Source organism: Fonticula alba (assembly GCF_000388065.1).
Source record: "Fonticula alba strain ATCC 38817 unplaced genomic scaffold supercont2.4, whole genome shotgun sequence".
Taxonomy (NCBI): Eukaryota; order Rotosphaerida; family Fonticulaceae; genus Fonticula; species Fonticula alba.
Genome location: NW_009242974.1, coordinates 1,970,772 through 1,987,781, shown reverse-complemented (window position 1 = coordinate 1,987,781; position 17,010 = coordinate 1,970,772). Strand labels below are relative to the sequence as shown.

The following is a 17,010-nucleotide window of genomic DNA, read 5'->3' as shown; positions in this document are numbered from 1 at the left end:
CCCCCCTTGCCTCTTGGCCCCGGCGCCCGACTGACCCCGGCTGCCCGAAGAAATCATGCTACGCAGTGGCGAGCCCTTCATCCCAAGGTTAAGCGCCCTGGACCTCAGCACATCCGGTGTGTCGCGTGACTGCTCGGTCCCGGCCTCGCGCGAATGCTCCATGCCCGGGTCGCCCAATGTCTCGGCCCCCGGCACGCCGCTGTACTACTCCTCGGGCAATGGGTCCAAGCTGCGTGGAGGCGAGGGGCCCTCCCGGCGTAGCCGCCGGTCCTCGCCCCTTGGGCGTCTGGCTCGGAGGGTGGGAGTCACCCTGCCGGAGCTGGGCCGGTATCGGTCGCGGCGCTTGCGCACCGGCGTGCTCATCCTCCTGCCTTTGGCGTTGGTCATGGCCTCGCTGGTGCTGACCACGGTTTTCGTCTTCAGTGGCGAGGGCACTTCCGACCAGCGTGCCGGCACGTGGGCCGGGCGACTGATGCTGGCTGCCGAGCGCCTGCCGTCGGGCATGGCCGGCGCCAGGCACTCCGCCGACCAGCCGGTCGATCCTCTGAGCCGTGGTATCCGGTCGGCGCCGTCGCGCGCCGAAAAGTTGGCCCTCCTTGGGCAGCATCTGAATGGCGGGCCGCTGCTCTTCATGGCGCGGAGCATGTCCCCGGCGGAGTTGGCCCTGGCCGAGCAGATCCTCGACGCCATGATCGTCCCGGTTCAGGCACCCGGCAAGGAGTCCCGGCTGCCGGAGGACTGGACCCGCGGGTCATTCACTCCTGCCTCGTGTCACTCGCGCGATGCGTCCGCGGCCCTGCATGTCCTGCGGTCCAAGTTCCCCGATGTGCCGGATTACCTGACCGGCGGTGTGCGCGCCACCACCGGGTCCGCCGGGCGCCCGGCACACCAGGCCATCTCGGCCGGCCCGGGCCAAACCCACGACCAGCCGTCCGATGCCCAGCATGGTGCCCTGCACGAGGAGGACTTCCAATCGCTGGACGACCTGCCCGGGGGCTATCTTCGCGGAGGCATCGGCAACCTGGCAGCCGGAAATGTCATGTCGGATCTGCTGGGGGCCGTGCGCGCCCAGCGCGACGAGCCGGAGCCCTCGTTTGAGCACGCCCGGATGCATGAGCGCCCGGATGCAGCGGCGGCGGCGGCGGCGGCGGCCACTGCCAATGCCGGCGCCCCGACATCGGTCATCGGGTCGCTGATGTCGCGTCTCCTTGCCGGCGGTACTGGCGCCGATGCGTCCGCTCTTCGGCCGGCGGCCGCCGACCAGGCCGCCGAGGGAGCCCAGCGAGCCATCGAGCTGGCCACCGCCCTGGCGCGCATGTGTGGCCCGGCATATTTGAGCACTCCGCTTCAGTCGCGCGGGGGCCCCGCCGCCGGCAGCAACACCCCGGGCCCGGGGTTCCGCATCCATGTGCTCAATGTCCCAGCGCACTTGGGATCGGACCTGCTCCGGCGCGCGGTCCTGACCATGCACCTTGCCCGAAATCACACCGGCCTGGTGGATTTGCTGAAGGCCCGGCCGGATCCTCGGCCGGAGGATTTCGCCAAGCTCGGGATCCCCGGGGCCCAATTCTTCGGGCAGGATCACCTCCACGACAGCGAGTGGGTTACCCTGCCGATGTTGGCCTGGGACGAGGACCAGGCCCAGGTCCAGGCAGGCCTGGCACTGGAGCGCGGCCTGCGCCAGCATCCCCTGCACACGGACGACTGGCGCCAGGCGTCGGTCTTCTTCGTGCCGCATTATTCCGGCGCCCTGACGTACGCCCCCCCCCCCCCCCCCGACCTTCCCCGCCGCCCTGCTGCCCTCCATTCTGCTCCGCTAGGCACCGCGCGAGCTGCCCCGTGGCTGGTCTCTGGCACTAACTTCCGGCTTCCTGGCTTTCCCCCTCTTGGGACATGTGGGTGGTCCTCTGTTTCGGGACTCGCCCCGCGGCACTCGGCCCGGCCCCGCGCCGCGGCCCCCGTCCCCCCGCCACCATGGGCCCTGGAATGACAGATGGATCCACCCGTCCCTCCTGCCGGATTACGTGCGCGTGGACAATGCCACCGATTTCGACAACACGGACCGGGTGTACGCCCGGGCCCTGTCGGATTTCCTGTCTCAGCAGCCCAGCGTCGCGCGCACCGGCGGACGGGATCACTTTGTCTACCGGTTCGCCATGTACCGGGCCCGGCTGAGCCCCAGTGCCTTGAGCTCCTTTGTGAATCCGGTGTCGCTGGAAATCGAAACCGTCGAGGAGATGGCCGCCCACAACAATCGCTGGACCGCCGCCGTGCGCCGGGTCATTGTCCCCTTCGTCGAGCCGTCGCCCCGGCTGCAAGCCCGCATCGACACCATCCTCGCCGGCAAGTATGACTGGGAGGCGGACGCCGAGCGCCGGCGAACCGGGCCCCTGGTCTACTTTGCCGGGACCTACACCGGCCGGAGCGGGCCCATCCGCAAGAAGCTCTTCCATGCGATGCGGGACTTCGGCCCGCGGGCGCTCTTTGACCAGTTCGACAATGCCGGCGGCGGTCGCCACAACCGTGGGAAGTATGAGTGGCTGCATGAGCGGATGGAGAGGTGCGAAAGGTCTTTCTTGGTCCCGCCCGGGGGAGGGGCGGGGCGGGGGGGGGGGGCGAAAACAGGCACACAGACACGCACACACGACTTTACGCCGGCCCGAGTACTGTTGTCGCGCGGAAGAGGCGAGGGGAGAGGGGGGGAATCCCGTCGGGGGGCGGTTCCCGGCTGTGGGCACATATCTCGGGGCTCCTGTCTCTGGGGGCCGGAGCTGGCCGAAAGGGAGGTGGACCATTTGCCAGGGCCGGAAGCTAACTCCTCCGGCTTGCATCTCGCTCGCTTGGCCATTTGGTGGGCGCTTTCGCCGGGGGGCGACCCCGCCATCGACCTTCACAGTGCCACCTTCTGTCCCCATCTTCCGGGCGATTCATCCTCCGCCCGGCGTCTGACGACCGCCATGCTGGCCGGCTGCATCCCGGTGGTCCTGTCCGACTTCGCGGCGCTGCCCTACGAAAGCCTCATCGACTGGGACCAGCTGGTCATCCGCATCCCCAGCCGGGCGGTGTTCGACTATCAGCGCCATATGAACCTCACGGACAAGGAGCTCTTCCCGGAGACCCCCGCTCCGACGGTGGCGGCCAATGCCACGGCCGCCATGGCCAAGAGCGCCGGCCCGGGCCAGGAGGAGGAGACCCGCCAGCGCCAGGCCCGGGACGCGGCCGACGGCGACGTGCACGCCGAGCTGGATCGTCTTCTGGACTCCGGGCTCGGGGCCGGGGCCGCCGCCACCGGCGCGGACGCCGACAAGGCGGCCCAGGCCACCGCGCAGGCAGCCGCCCATGCCTACATCCCGGATCCCTCCCTGCCCAAGAGCTGGATCCACTGGCTGGAGTCCATCCCCCAGTCGAAGATCCGCGAGTACCAGCGCAACATTGCGCGCGTGGCCCCGCGCATGATCTTCCCGCAAATGCCCTTCATGACCACGGCCGCCGCCGGCAATGCCACCTCCGAGGATGCGCATGCGGCGGCTGCCCGGATGACGCCCGTCCGCCGGGGTGACGCGGTGGATTCCTTCGTGGAGGTGCTGGCCCTGCGGCACATGGCCATGAGCGACTACGACAGCTGGTACCGGTGGACCACCCCGGCGCAGCCGGCCCTGGCCAACATCGGCAACGGTGTCTGGTGGGACGAGCGCACCGGCGAGTGGGAGGGCGAGGCGGTGCTGGCCCGGTGGAATGCCGATCGCAAGCCGGCGTCCATCGCCGCGGCCGACGCCTCGCCGAAGAAGTAGGCTTGCACGGAGGCGGCCAAAATGCAACGGGGACGCAACGAAGCCCGGGCCCCGAGTCTTGAGCAGGGGCCCTAGCCCCTGTGTGGGGCTTCGTGTGTGTGTGTGTGTGTCTACCATGCAGTCCAGGTGTCTTCCTGCCATCTCGTTGCATCCTCCTGTGCAAAGGCCGAGGCCCTTCGCGCAGGAAGTCGCCGCTGCGCGTGCATTCAAGAACAAATTACCCCCCCTCCCCCCTCATCGGCCGCTCAAGGAGCCACAGTTCCACGCCTTTCCGATTGTCGGCCAGAAACAAAAAGGGGCGCTTGAAATAATTTCTCCCCCACTCCAAGCTTAGTATAAAATCCGTTTCCCGATGACTCCCGCGTCCGCCGCCCGCCCTCGGCAAGGGGCACCGACTATTTCGATCTCCCTCCCCAGGGGGGGGAGGCCACCACAGGTGAGCGGGCAGTCCCTTGCACATGTCTGGAGCAGCGGAGGAAGGGGAGGGGGCGGGGAATCCACGAGGGGGGGGGAGAGAGGGAAGCGCGCAAGGCGGGGGGATCTGGACATGGGCGAAGGGGCATTGCGTGTAAGCGCGGGGGGGGGAGGGCACTTCCCTGCCACTGTGCAGACGCGCATGCGAGGCCTCGCAGGAGCGGGGAAGCGGCAGGTCGCGTCGAGTAAAGACGCACGACGCTTGCTGATGGGCTGGCTTCTCTCAAGGGCATGGAGTCATGGTGGCGGGCAGGCCGGGTATTGCTGAGTCCAATAGGGGCATGTTGGGGCCGCCACCACGACCACTACCACCCACCCGGTGCTATTGCGCCTGGCGGCGCAGCGACCAGCAGTCGCTCGCGAAGTGCGGTTTACCGTCCACGCGCAAGAAAGCCTCCCGCCGCGCCTGCCTTCCCCTCTCGGGCTTTCCCTCGCCGCCGGATAGTATAGTTGCCCCGGTCGACGATTGCGCCTCTGTCAAAGAAAAATAGACCTGGCACTTGTTAGCCGAGCCACTCCGATGTCTGGCCGTCCGAGGGGCGGGCGGGGGCGGGGGCAGCCAGCCCATGCGTCATTCTTAGGAAGTTGCCTGGGCCCCGGGTCCCCAGGGGGCTGAGGGGGGCCCAAGGAGTCACGCCCCTCCGGTCGAACAGGCTGCCAGGAATGCGCCGTGACGCCGGGGCACATCGGGGCCGGCGTCGGGGGCGCCCGGCCATGCGAGGCTGAAGACCGAGCGATGGGTCACAGCAGGGCAGGGCCAATCGAAAAGGATTGACCTCGCGCGGCAGGCCATGGGGCGTGGGAGTAGGCCCGGCCGTTTTGACCCCCCATCCCATCGCCAGCCCGGGCCGGGGCGCATCGCCGGGTGGGCCGCGGCCCTGGAAGCAGCCCCTCCCCCTGCGCTTGCCGGCCGCCATGTTCTGCCTTCGCATTGCCCCCCGCCGCCCACAATCGAAGCAGTGACCTGCGATCGGGTGCGATTGTGGATCAAATGGATCTGATCCTAAAGAGCGCGTCACGCGCGCGCGTGATCAATCCGCCTTTCCGACGGTCCCTCGCTTTGTCTTCCCTGGCCCCCTCCTCGTTGGTTGCCCTGGGCTGTGGGTGTCTGGGTGGTTGGTCTAGTGAGTTCTCTTTCCCGATTGACCGTTGGGCGGTCTCTGTGACTGGGACAGGCTGCCGGGCGCTCCTTCGGTGCTGCAAGGTGTTTTGGCCTGTTTTTTTTTCCCCAGGCAACGGGGGGCGTTTTCTTTGTTCATCGCCGCCGGCTTGGTGCGCGCATCCGGACCGGGGAGGACACCTCCCCTGCACCGTGGTGTCCCGCGAGCCGAGAGCCTTCGTCGGGGGCCTTGCCCGGGAGTTGGGAAGGGGTAAGGCCAGGCCCCTCTCTCGGGGTCTTTGTGGCTGGATGCGTGTGTTTGTGTGTGTGTCGAGGCATGTTTACTCCCGGACGGGGGTCTGGCCAAGTATGTTGGGATGTGGGCTTGGGGGTTTTTCCTCGCTGCCGGGCTCAACTGGTCGGTGGGAGGGAATGCATTTGGCCTCCCCTCGCCCCTCGCTCGCCTGCGCCCGGGGGACCTGTTGTGAACGCCGAGGAAAACGCCAGAGGGGGGGGGGGCGCTGCCCAGGGAGGCAGAGCCGTGTCGCGGGGTCTTTTTTTTCTCTTGTGTTCTTTGTTCGCTTTGTTTCCGTCGCCGTTGCGGCGTGAGTGGTGGTGGGTGAGTGGAGCCTGCTGGGGGGCGCTCCCGGGGGGGGGGGGTCAGGCAGACAGGTACAAGGCACCGGGAGGGCAGCCGTTTTTTTTCCCCCCCGCCGGGGCCCCGGGTGACCGGCCTTTTTTGGGTGGCCGCGCCTCGGCCGCGGCGCATCTCTGCGGCCTAGGCACATCTCCGCTCTCGTAGTCTTTACTTTTTGCGCGTTCCGGGGTTTCCTTCTATCAAGTAAGTCTCCCCCCCCCCTCCCTGCTCCCCTCCTCTCCTCCCTCCCGCCGCTTGCTTGTCTCCTCCATCCTCGCCTTGCCTCTCCCTCCCCTGGATCCGGACACGTGTATTGGCTCTCTCTCTCTCTCTGTTTCTTTTCCTCTTCGCCGGCGGTAGCCGCTGGCGGACAAGCACGCGCCGGCCTCTCGCCCGGAGATGCGTCTCCGAGCGCGGCGCTGCGGTCCGCCGTCCGGCTGGGCTTCCCCCGGGGTTTTTTTCCCCCGACATCGAGAGGCGGCCGCTGTCGGATGGCTGGCACATCCGACACCATTTTCCAGTTGGCCCGCCTCGCGGGCTGACCGGTAACTTTGTCCCCGATGCCGCGGAGAGGAGAGAGAGATGGCGAGCGCGCCGCCCCCCCCCCCCCCCCCGGCCACTTCCTTTTTGCACCCTTCCCCCTCCCCTCGGTTTTGTGTGCCTGTACGACCCGCACACCCCCCTGCCGCCTGGTTTCTGACCTTTGCACAACCCCTCGTCGATTCGCCCGCGCCCCCTCCCCTTCCTCCGCTGCTCCAGACATGGCCAGCATCGCTATCGTCCCTGAGGACCAGGTCCACGACGTTGTCGACGTCGCTGACGTTGAGGAGTCGTCCGAGCACGGCCACTCCCACTCCCACGGTGAGCACGGCCACAGCCACTCTCACGGCGAGCACGACCACGCCGCCGAGACCGGTGCCAACGCCGTCGCCCGCCACCAGGCCCGCCTGGTTGAGGCCTTCGACAAGCTGAACATGAAGCCCCTGCCCGACACCGTGCGCGTCCAGTTCGCCAACGCCCGCCGTGCCCAGATCGTCATCGATCAGCCGACCATCTACCAGGCTTCCGCCACCATGTTCGTCATCCTCGGCCAGCCCCGCATGGAGAACCCCAACACCCTGAACCAGCAGGCTCTGGAGCAGCTCCGCGCCCTGATCGAGTCCCAGCAGGCCGCCGCCAAGGCCAACCTTGCCGCCGGCGGTGACGACGATGAGGAGATCACTGGCGACTTCCCCGAGGAGGATGTCGCCCAGGTCATGGAGCAGGCTGGTGTCGACCGCGCCACCGCTGTCCGTGCTCTGGCCAAGAACGGTGGTGAGATCATCGCCGCCATCATGAACGCCTCGGCTTAAGTGTGCCGGAGAGCCTTTGCTTCGTTCTGCGCGCGCTCCCTCCCTCCCTCCCTGCGCGCGCAGCTCGTTTGTGTACTCTCTCTCCCTCTCACCTCACCCCCCCCCCCATCGGGCGCGCCAGAGTCGGTCCGCGCCTGTGCGCTGCGCGGCCGCGCGGCGAGCGGCGCCGGGGGATCCTCCCCGCCCCACAACCCCCCCCCCCAAACTACACACACATACCCTCCTCTTTTGACTTCGGGACAGCATTGACAGAGAGAGAGGACCGCGCATCCAGCCGTGTCCTGTTCGGCCTTCTTCGCCCTGGGGAGAGGATTAGCGGGTGGGGAGATCTCAGGGGAGGAGAGGGCAGGTTGCTTGGGGTGGCTTTGCGATCATACTCGGCTGGCAGCTCTTCAAGGCCGGGGCGGCGGCGCCTTTGCCCCCTCCCCCCCCCCGCCCCAGCAGCCCGCCCTGGCCCGCAAATGATGCGGGCGCGCCGAGCGGGCAGTGCCTCACATCACAACTCCCAACGATTCTGTCGCGGTCATGGCCCGACCGATGGCACATCCCCATGGACAAGATGGCTCGCCGCAGGGGGGAAGCGAGCCCAGCCGCCGGGAGGAGCCGCTGCTCTTCTGGTCCAGCCGATCGGTGGGCCAAAAGACAGATCCGGGCCCGGTGGCGGGGGGGGGGGGGGGGGGAGGATCGCCCTGCCGATCGAATTCGGCACACATGCCTCCCCCCCCCGACTGGCCGCCACACCACCCGGTCTGCCTGGATGCGCCTCTCGGGCTCTCTTGCACTTGGCTCTCCTTGAAAAGGGGATCTGTTTATTCTCCGCCCTTTGACAGGGCGGAGGGGCAGGTTCCGGGCGAGTTGAGGCAGAGGAGGCGGGAGACAGGCGCGCTGCATGTGCTCCTCCTCGCGCCCGCCCTCACCAGAAGGCACACCAACCGACGTAGCACTGGCAGAGGTTCTCCACGGCAGTGGCCTGGCGGATAAGGCGCTCCACCTGAACCGGGACATCAAGGCACTCATGCCGGTCGAAGTCCCGGCCGGTGAGCTTGTGCTGCACACGGGCCACAATGGCCACGGCGCGCTGGTTCCGAGCCTCCGGAAGGTCGACTTCGTGCGAGGGTCCGGGCAGGTCCAGCGAGGACAGGTGGATCGGGCACGGGCATCGGCGCGTGCGGACAGGGGGGGGGGGGGGGGGGGGGCCAGCGGGGGGGCGGGCAAATGGGGGGGGGGGGGGGGGGGGGGGGGGGGGGGGGGGGGGGGGGGGGGGGGGGGGGGGGGGGGGGGGGGGGGGGGGGGGGGGGGGGGGGGGGGGGGGGGGGGGGGGGGGGGGGGGGGGGGGGGGGGGGGGGGGGGGGGGGGGGGGGGGGGGGGGGGGGGGGGGGGGGGGGGGGGGGGGGGGGGGGGGGGGGGGGGGGGGGGAGGGGGAGGCGCAGACATGAATGTTAGAATCATCCGGCGTCCCAGGGACCGAGGGTCGACAGAGAGAAGCAGGCCCCGACCGACCCTCGGGGGCCGCCGGCAGCAGGGAAGAGTAGAAAACAAAAAAAAACAAGAACCAACGCACCCTGACCATCCTCGGTGCCCTCAGCATCGTCATCATCATCGTCATCCTCGCTGCCACCATGGAAGTCGCGCCGGCGGAAGCCCGGCCGGTCATCGCCGTCGGCCACCAGAGCAGCAGAGCGCCGGCGGGCGCGGCTGGCCGCCACATTGTCGGCCTCATGTGCCTCCAGGCTGCCGGCCTGGCCGTTGGGGCCCGGCGGTCCGGCGGCACCGCCCTCTCGGCGGTGATGGAGCAGGCGCCAGCTGATCAGCGGGTCATAGACGAAGGCCTCTAGGACGGCCATCAGGGAATCCTTGTGCTCGCGCAAGACACGCATGACATTCTCGCACGTCGTCCGGAAGGTGCCCTCGATGCCGCTGACCTCCATGGCATTGACCAGCATGCGGGTCAGCCGGAAGGGAATGCGCTCGGGGAACTTGTCCCGGTGCATGGCCACCTCGAAGCCTAGGGGCGAGAGGGGGGGGGGGAGAGGGGGGCAGAAGAAGGAGGACAAGTCACCCAGGTAGCAGCAGCGAAGGCAGGATGGTCAGTTCAGGAGCCGAACAAAAAAAAGAAGCCGCATAAACCTCGAGCAACACAAAGCCAGCCACTTGGCCCGGGGCCGAGGGGAAAGGAGCAAAAGGAACACCACACTCGAAGCCGCGCTCCCCCCCCCCCCCCCCCCCGCCCAGGAAGACAACGCACAGTCACCGAAGTCGATGTGAATCACCCGGCCAGTGAACTGGTCCACCATGAGGTTGCTTGGGTGCCGGTCACCCAGGCCCAGGATGTAGCCCACCATGGACATGGTGGCCAGGGACCGGGTGTAATGCGTCCGCCGATCGAGCCAGGACTCGCTATTGCGACTGGTGAGCCAGAGAATCCGGTTGAGATCCTTGCCGGTGGTGTTTTCCAGGGCAAAGCTGAACACCTCGACCTTCTGAATGAGGCTCAGGTTGTCGTAGTTGTTGGCCATGTTCAGCATCAGCCGATGCTCATGGTTCAGGGCGATCTTCCGCCACTCACGGAAGTCCCGGATCAGAGTGTGAAGAGTGTCGGTGTTGGGCACCCAGCCAATGAGGCCGGAGTTCGGCGACAGCGGAATGGCCGCATAGCGCTGGATGTTCAGCTGCCGGGTGAAGGTTTCCAAATCTGCCGCCAGCAGGGTGTTCACCAGGCCGAAGAGCTGCATGACACGCTCATCCTGACGCAGATCCTCATGGCCCTTAAGCAGGTACTGGTAGTCCGCACCGTCGGATCCCTGGATGGTCAGGCGCCGAGGGCGCTGCTTGGACATGATAACCGTCAGCGTCGGAACGAAGCTCGCAATTCGGACCACCGGCGTTCCGGGATGGTATGTTCCCGGCACGGCCAGCTCCAAGTCCCGAGCATGAAGCAGCCGCGGCGACACATAGTGGAAGTCCAACTGGGTCAGCTGCGGCAGTTGCTTGCTGATCCGACGGAAGACCGACAAGTACAGATCCCAGGCCTGCTCGATTTCCTTGGCGAAGTGCGTCCGCCGGAAGGACTGGAACAGGCGCAGAGCCTGGGCCAAATCCCGGCCGAAGGCCTGGGCGAAGGACACCTCGCGCAGGGTTTCCGGACCGCGCTCCAGCAGCCGGTGCAGCGGTGCCAGGATGGTGTACATGGCCTCGGCGTCGTTGTCCCCGAAGAACACGCGCGACGCCTCCTCCAGGCCCTCATACCACATCTCCTGCCAGAGGATGGCCACGCGGATGAGCTCCTGCGAAACCATCTGCGCCTGGTCCACCAGGGCAGCACCATGCGCCCGCAGTCGGTCCAGGATGGCCTGCGCCGCCCCGCGTCGGGTGACACTCTGGGACTTGGCCGCCACGGTCAGCGGGTAGATCAAGGCCTGGGGGTGCTCCTTGCCGACGTCGGCCAGCAGCCGGTGGATCAACCGCCGGACCGACAGCGCCGGGGCATGGATACGCGCGATCAGCTGCGGCACCACTTGCAGCCAGGTGTCCATCGACACCAGGCCGATGCCCTCGCTGATGGCCGTGTGCACCTCCTGATACGGGCCATACTTGAACCACAGAGTCAGCAGCCGGAGGGTGTCCTGCAGGGAACTTCCCCGCGGTGAGAGGGACACACTTCGGACGAAGCCCTGGATGGCCGGCACAACGTGATCCGTCAGGAGGACCGCATGCGTCGGGCCCCCGGCGGCCGGGGCTCCGGCCCGCCGAGAAAGCCCAGAGGCCACGGACTCCAACGAGGGCAGGCCACCAGCCAGGGTGGCTGCCGTCGCGGCTCCCGAGCCCGAGTGTGATCCCCCCCCGGCCCCGGCCCCGGCGCCATCGTCGAAGTGGGCGATCACCTCGAAGTTGGCCAACGCCCATGCGCGCCAGGCCTTGTGCCAGGTCGGACCATGGCGTGTGGCCGCCGCATACGAGCCAAGCATTTGCTTGATGGTTGTATCCGTCAAGTCCGGATGCAGCTGCTGCAGCCAGTCACCCAGCTTCAAGTAGCACCGGGCCAGGAGCTCCTGCAGAGAAGCCCCCCCGGGAGCGGAGCTACCGGCACGCCGGCGCGCGGCGCCGACATTGCCAACCGCACCGCCGGCCATCGAGGCTCCGGTGGAGGGACCGGCCCCGACCGCGGCCCCGGGCCCGACTGCGGCCCCGGGCTCGCGATCGGCCAGGCTCATGCCATCCAGATCGCCAGCCAGCATGTCCCCGCCGGCGTCCTGCGAGGGCTGTTGCGGGTGCTCCGAGCTGCCAGGGACGCCGGCAGGCCCGCCGGCCGACGCCGATGCCAGGGCCACGGCTCCGGCACCCCCGGCCTCCTGGGCCACCATCGGGGCCAGGGTCCGGACAAAGGCCTCCAGCCCTTGGAAGGCGGCCACTCGATTGCCCGACGCCCAAAGGTACTTCAGATAGCAGTAGGTCAGCCGTGGGCGATTGATGTGCACCGTCCGGCTGTTGACCAGGTCCCAGTCCCGCGGGCCGTAAAGCATCTTGAGGGTCTTGCGCGCGAGGGGCATGCGCCCGGACTTGCGGCACAGATTGGCAAATCGAATCCACATGTCCGGCGCATCGGACGGAGCAATGACCAAGGCCCGGACCTTGAGAATGCGCTGCCAAACTTCCACATTCCGCTGGGCACCCTGGAGTCGGCGCTCCCAGGTGCTGCGAATGCTTCGGTGGACGGCCTCCTCGTCCGGGGTGCCGGTGGCCCGCTTGTAGACCACGATTTCCTCCAACTCGGCCAGCATCTGGGCTCGAACGACCACATCATACGCCCGGGCATAGGACTCCCCGGCCAGGGCAGCCAGCTCGCCATCCAGCAGGTCGCGAGTCCGGTCGATGTGCAGCTGCGCATGGCCATACTGCGCCCGATGCAAGGCCACCACCGCCCGGCACGACGCTCTTCCGATCTTCGAACGACCACATCATACGCCCGGGCATAGGACTCCCCGGCCAGGGCAGCCAGCTCGCCATCCAGCAGGTCGCGAGTCCGGTCGATGTGCAGCTGCGCATGGCCATACTGCGCCCGATGCAAGGCCACCACCGCCCGGAAGAAGGCGCCATCCGGCGAATCCTCCCGCATGTAGCTGATGTAATCGTCCATCAGATCCCACTGGAGCAGGCCCCACGCGGCCGCGGCACCATGGGGAGCCACCGCTCGCCGGAGGGCCTCCAGGGAGGCAGCGGCCTCCGGGCCGCCGCCGGAGCGCGTCCGACTCCGCCAGACCTCCTGGGCCGCGGCCGACAGGCGCTCCCAATCACCGAGAGCCTGCAAGGCACGCATGCGACCGAGGATGTGCTCAATGGCCGAGGGGTCTTCGCGCAGGCGCGCCTCATGTGCCCGTAGCGCGTCATCCCACCGGTGGAGCTTCTCATACCAGCTCTCCTTGAGCTCCAGCCCATGATGCGTCTGGGCCCACTTGAGGATGCCCACCGCCGCATCCGGCTGCTGGAGCTGGTTGCTGAGGGAGATGAGAGTTTCGATGCTGGTCGGCGCGGTGGGCTCGCTGTTGTGGAACTCCAATTCCATGTAGTGCAGGGCCTTGGCATACGACTGGCACTGGTTGCTGTACATGGCCAGCGACCGGTCGGGAATCGGCAGCGGCTTGTAATCGTGCTCCATGAACTAACGCCAAATGCACATGACACAGGTGCCCCAACAAAGGCGGAAGCACACAAGCCGAAGGACAGGCCGGGGGACAAAGCACGCGCAAAGTGTCAGCAAAAAGGGCACAAGAAGCAGGGACAATAGACGCGCGCGCGCGCGTGTGTGTGTGTGTGTGTGTGTGTGCGCGCGCGGAGAGGAGGCCCGCCAATGGGCCAAAGGGTAGCGAGCATACCTCGGCCAGACTGAGGATCGAGCCGACGATCTCCGGAGGAACACCATTGCCCGAGAGCACCAGCTCCAGACTCTTGACCAGCTCATCCTGGAATTGGTCATACAGTTCGCCCCAGCAGCTGACGAAGGCCGCGTGGAAGAGCTCCCGCGCCAGGGGGTGGTAGACCACGGCCACCGAGGCGCAAGCGCGCAGCGCGTGCGAGGGCGATTCCTTCAGCAGCTCCACCGAAAAGCGCCGCATCCATTCGATCCAATCCTCGCGCGTGGACCGCTGCGAAGTCTCCCAGGCCTTCTTGAGCTTGGCCTGGTTGACGGGGAGCTTGCGCACCGGGGCCAGGGCATCCGGGGCGCCACCGGCTCCGGATCCGCCGACCCCGGCGTCCCCGAGCCCGGCTCCATCCTCCGAGCAGAGCATGTAAAGATCCCGCAGGTCCGGATCCTTGGACACATCCAGCAGGGTGGCTGCCAGGTCGGAGCTCACCCACCGGATGCCGGCATCCGCTTGGAGGATCGCCGCCACGAGGGCGTCGTAGCGCGCGCGCGCCGCGGCTCCCGGGAGATTGGCTCCAGCAGCGGCGGCGGCGGCAGCCGCCGCGGCCGCGGCCGCGGCAGCAGCAGCATTCGAGGAGGAGGCGGCCGCGGCGGCGGCGGCTGCTGCTGCGGCCGCGGCCGCGGCCGAGGAGGCAGCCGGACCGAGCTGCCCACCCGGACCACTGCGCGGCACATGCAGCGCCCGGCTGACCAGCGGCACGAAAATCACAAAGTCCGGGCCCATTTGCACGCCCAGAGCCGTCAGGAGATCCAGGCAAGGGGCGCGAAGCTCGATCGGGCCGGTGGCCAGGATGCGCGACAGGGGCAGGGCCAAATGCGACGCATAATCCTGCAATGACATGCACCGGGCCAGGCAGCAGAGGACCACCAGGGCCGAGCGGCGCACATTCAGCGTGGCCACCGCCGAGGGGGACTTCCGCCCACCGAGCAACAGCTGGTGATGCGGGCCACCGGTACCGGCAGCCGCGGCGGCCGCGGCACCGGCCGACCCGCCGGCCACCGCCACCGAATACAGCGCACTGGCCTGGGTATGGTACAGCCCAGTGCCACCGGCCTCGGCCACACGAATCACAGCCGGCACCACCAAGTGCAAGTACTCCTCGAGCGTGGCCCCGAAGTCCCGCAGGGTGGTCAGCACATCGAGCGTCGGCTGGCGCTTCTCCGAATCGTCGGACTCGAAGACCTGCAGCAGCTGCGGCAGCAAGTCCGGCAGGTAGACCTTGAACTCGCCGGCCAGCGCACTGGCGATGGCCCGGATGAGGGAGATGATGGTCAATTGCAGGGCCACACTGCCAGGCCCGGTGCCGGGCCCGCCGCCGGCGCCCGGTGCACCGGAGCCGCCCGGGCCGCCCGGGCCACCGGTGCCCGAGCCACCCGAGCCACCGGCGCCGCCGGCCGCCCCGGCCGCCCCGGCACCAAGGCCACCCCCAACGAGGGCACCCCCCGGGCCGCCGGCCAGCGAGCCGCCCGCACCGCCAGCCAGCGACCCGCCCGAGCCGCCGGCCCCGGCGGTCAGGGCACCACCGGCCCCGGTGAGCCCGGTGACCGCCGGCCCGGCGTCCCAATTGGCCTGAATCAGGGCAATGATGTCCGGCACGTAATTCCGAATGTGCTGCCGGACCACGCCCACCAGCTGGGCCAGCTTGGTGAAGTGGAACTCCAGCATGCCGGCCGCCGTGGTCGAGTGCATGACCCCGATGTAGGTTTTCATGATCTGCGGCAGGAAGGACACACACTTGAGCCCCAGCGACTTGAAGATGTACATGACCGCCTGAACGATGACCGTATGGTGGTTGCACAGGGACGGATCGCGAAGGATCTTCATCAGCGCATGGATCACCACCGACGGGTAGTACTCCTCCGAAGAGGGGGACATGGTGTTGAGTCGGTGCTCCTGGATCATCTCATTGGTGGTCTTCGGGTCGGAGCTCCCGACCAGGCCCTTGCCCAGCACCGCGGCCTCCAATTGGGACATCTTATACCGGTAGGGGTCCAGGGCACCGAGGATGCCGAGGGACTTCATGGCCTCGCGCCGGACCACCGGGCGCTGTTCCGTGGTCTTGAGGAAGCCCAGCAGGGTGCCGAGCAGCTGCGGGTGCTCCAAATACGGCTCAATCACATAGCCCGTGGCGGAGATCAGCTTGCCCAGAGCCACCAGGGCCGCCTCGCGCTTGGCCGAGGACGACTGGTCCTGCAGGGTGTCGATCATGAGCGGCAACAGCACCGGGATGTATGGGCGCATGGTTTCCCCGGCGACGGTGGCCAATTCGCCCAGGGCATTCATCGCCCGGGCGGCCACCCCGGCCACCGGGTCCCGCAGGCGTTCCATCACCACCTTCAGGATGGGATCGGCATAGGGTCGGACCAGGCGCTGGGCCGAGGCCATCAGCCGGGCCAGCAGGACCGCACTCTCCTCGCGGCTGTTGGCCACCGTGCTGCATTCCAGCTCGGCCAGCAGTCGGAGGAGGGCCTTCCGCAAGGAGGGCAGCACCTGCGCCGGGTTGTGATGAGCCAGACGCCCGAGAACCAGGGTGGCCGCCTCGCGCACCGCGAAGAGCTCATCATGCAGGGCCAGCATCAGGACGCGAATGTGCTCGCGCTGGGCCAGGTGCGAATCCAGCCGCGGGTCCAGCGATGCCACCACCGTGTATCGGATGAGGGGCTCCGGATCCGTGACACCGGCTGCCAGCAGGCGCTCCAGCACCGCGCCAGCCACACTGACCGCCGTCAGGCTGTACGTGCCGCTGGGCATGGGCTCCTTCAGAAGCAGTGCGCAGGCTGCCTGGGCCGCGGCCTCGCGCACATCCGGGTGCGGGTCCTCCAGGAAGGGAATCACACGCTCCAGGACAAAGACATTCAAATCATGCCCGCGGAAGTTGAAGCGCGCCAGCGACCGCAAGGCCAGGATGTGCTGCCGGGCCTCGGCATCGACCACCCCCTCGGGGGTCAGCCCGGCCAGGGACCCGTTGCCGGCCAGCCGATCGGCCAGGACCCCGGGCTGCTGCAGGTGCCCGGCCGCCAGGGGAGACGGCCCTCCTGGGGCCGCGGCCACAGCCGACAATTGAAGCAGGCGCATGGACGGTCCGGAGGACCAGCTTGCCGAGGCGGCCGCCGCCGCCGCTGCCGTGGCCGTCGACGACACCAAGTGCTGATCCGTGGCCGAGTACATGGCCCCGGGGAGCTGGACCGCCGCCTGGGCAGATCCCAGCACCCCGGAGCCCAATACCAGACCCATCGGATCGGTCGTGTCCCGGGCACCGGGATGCCGGTATGGCTGCCGACTAAGGGTCATAGACAGCATGTCGAGGAGGTTTTCTTCATGGGGGGGGGGGGGGAGGAAGAAGGAGGCGGGGAGAGAGAGGGAGAGGGAGAACCAGGAAGGAAAGGGGGGGCATACGTAAGCATGTGGGGCGTGAGGGAAAAAAAGTGCACGGAACAGACGGAAGGGAGGGGGGGGGGGAACCCGTACCCTGAATGATGAGCAGCAGTGGCGGGATGTGTGCGGCCAAATCGGCCAGCGTTGTAACCAGCGGCTCGGACAGGCCAGTGGCGAAGAGATGGGCCAGAAGGTTCGGGTGAATGTGCCGGGTGATGGCCGGCCCCAGGGCACGCGCCAGCATGGAAATACTCTCGAAGATGTACGAGTCCACACGAAGCGCACTGGGGTTCGCGTGCGCATGGGGAGGATACGCAAGCGTTGCGGGGGGCGAGAACAGTCAGGATCGGGGAAGATGGGG

General features: G+C 68.0%; 3 protein-coding genes across 3 annotated transcripts in view; 2 read left to right on the top strand and 1 right to left on the bottom strand.

Annotated features, from left to right (window-relative positions):
* Positions 1-55: 55 nt before the first annotated feature.
* On the top strand, positions 56-4,144 carry H696_02973 (hypothetical protein; the record flags this gene model as incomplete). Its single annotated transcript, XM_009496857.1, has 3 exons — positions 56-1,755; positions 1,994-2,560; positions 2,897-4,144. 3 exons carry the CDS (start codon positions 56-58, stop codon positions 3,789-3,791), a joined length of 3,162 nt encoding a protein of 1,053 aa, XP_009495132.1. The 3' UTR covers positions 3,792-4,144.
* A 1,904-nt stretch (positions 4,145-6,048) lies between these two features.
* On the top strand, positions 6,049-7,457 carry H696_02972 (hypothetical protein). The gene is made up of 2 exons (XM_009496856.1): positions 6,049-6,205; positions 6,761-7,457. The coding sequence occupies exon 2, from the start codon at positions 6,763-6,765 to the stop codon at positions 7,351-7,353; it is 591 nt and encodes a 196-aa protein (XP_009495131.1). The 5' UTR covers positions 6,049-6,205; positions 6,761-6,762; the 3' UTR covers positions 7,354-7,457.
* Positions 7,458-8,266: 809 nt separating this feature from the next.
* The window catches only part of H696_02971 (FKBP12-rapamycin complex-associated protein), a gene marked incomplete at its 3' end in the record, with an annotated part of 11,098 nt that continues 2,354 nt past the window's right edge, over positions 8,267-17,010 (bottom strand). Inside the window, exons 7-14 of the mRNA XM_009496855.1 lie at positions 16,743-16,933; positions 13,224-16,588; positions 12,308-13,009; positions 11,665-12,170; positions 11,235-11,430; positions 9,599-11,123; positions 8,972-9,358; positions 8,267-8,457 (exon numbers count right to left, since the gene is read on the bottom strand). Coding sequence (XP_009495130.1) covers positions 8,267-8,457; positions 8,972-9,358; positions 9,599-11,123; positions 11,235-11,430; positions 11,665-12,170; positions 12,308-13,009; positions 13,224-16,588; positions 16,743-16,933 — 7,063 coding nt within the window. The remainder of the gene's footprint in view (positions 8,458-8,971; positions 9,359-9,598; positions 11,124-11,234; positions 11,431-11,664; positions 12,171-12,307; positions 13,010-13,223; positions 16,589-16,742; positions 16,934-17,010) is intronic.

What these genes read in the sequence shown, in the direction of transcription:
- H696_02972 (XM_009496856.1), top strand. Translation starts at nt 6,763, where the DNA reads ATGGCCAGCATCGCTATCGTCCCTGAGGACCAGGTCCACGACGTTGTC.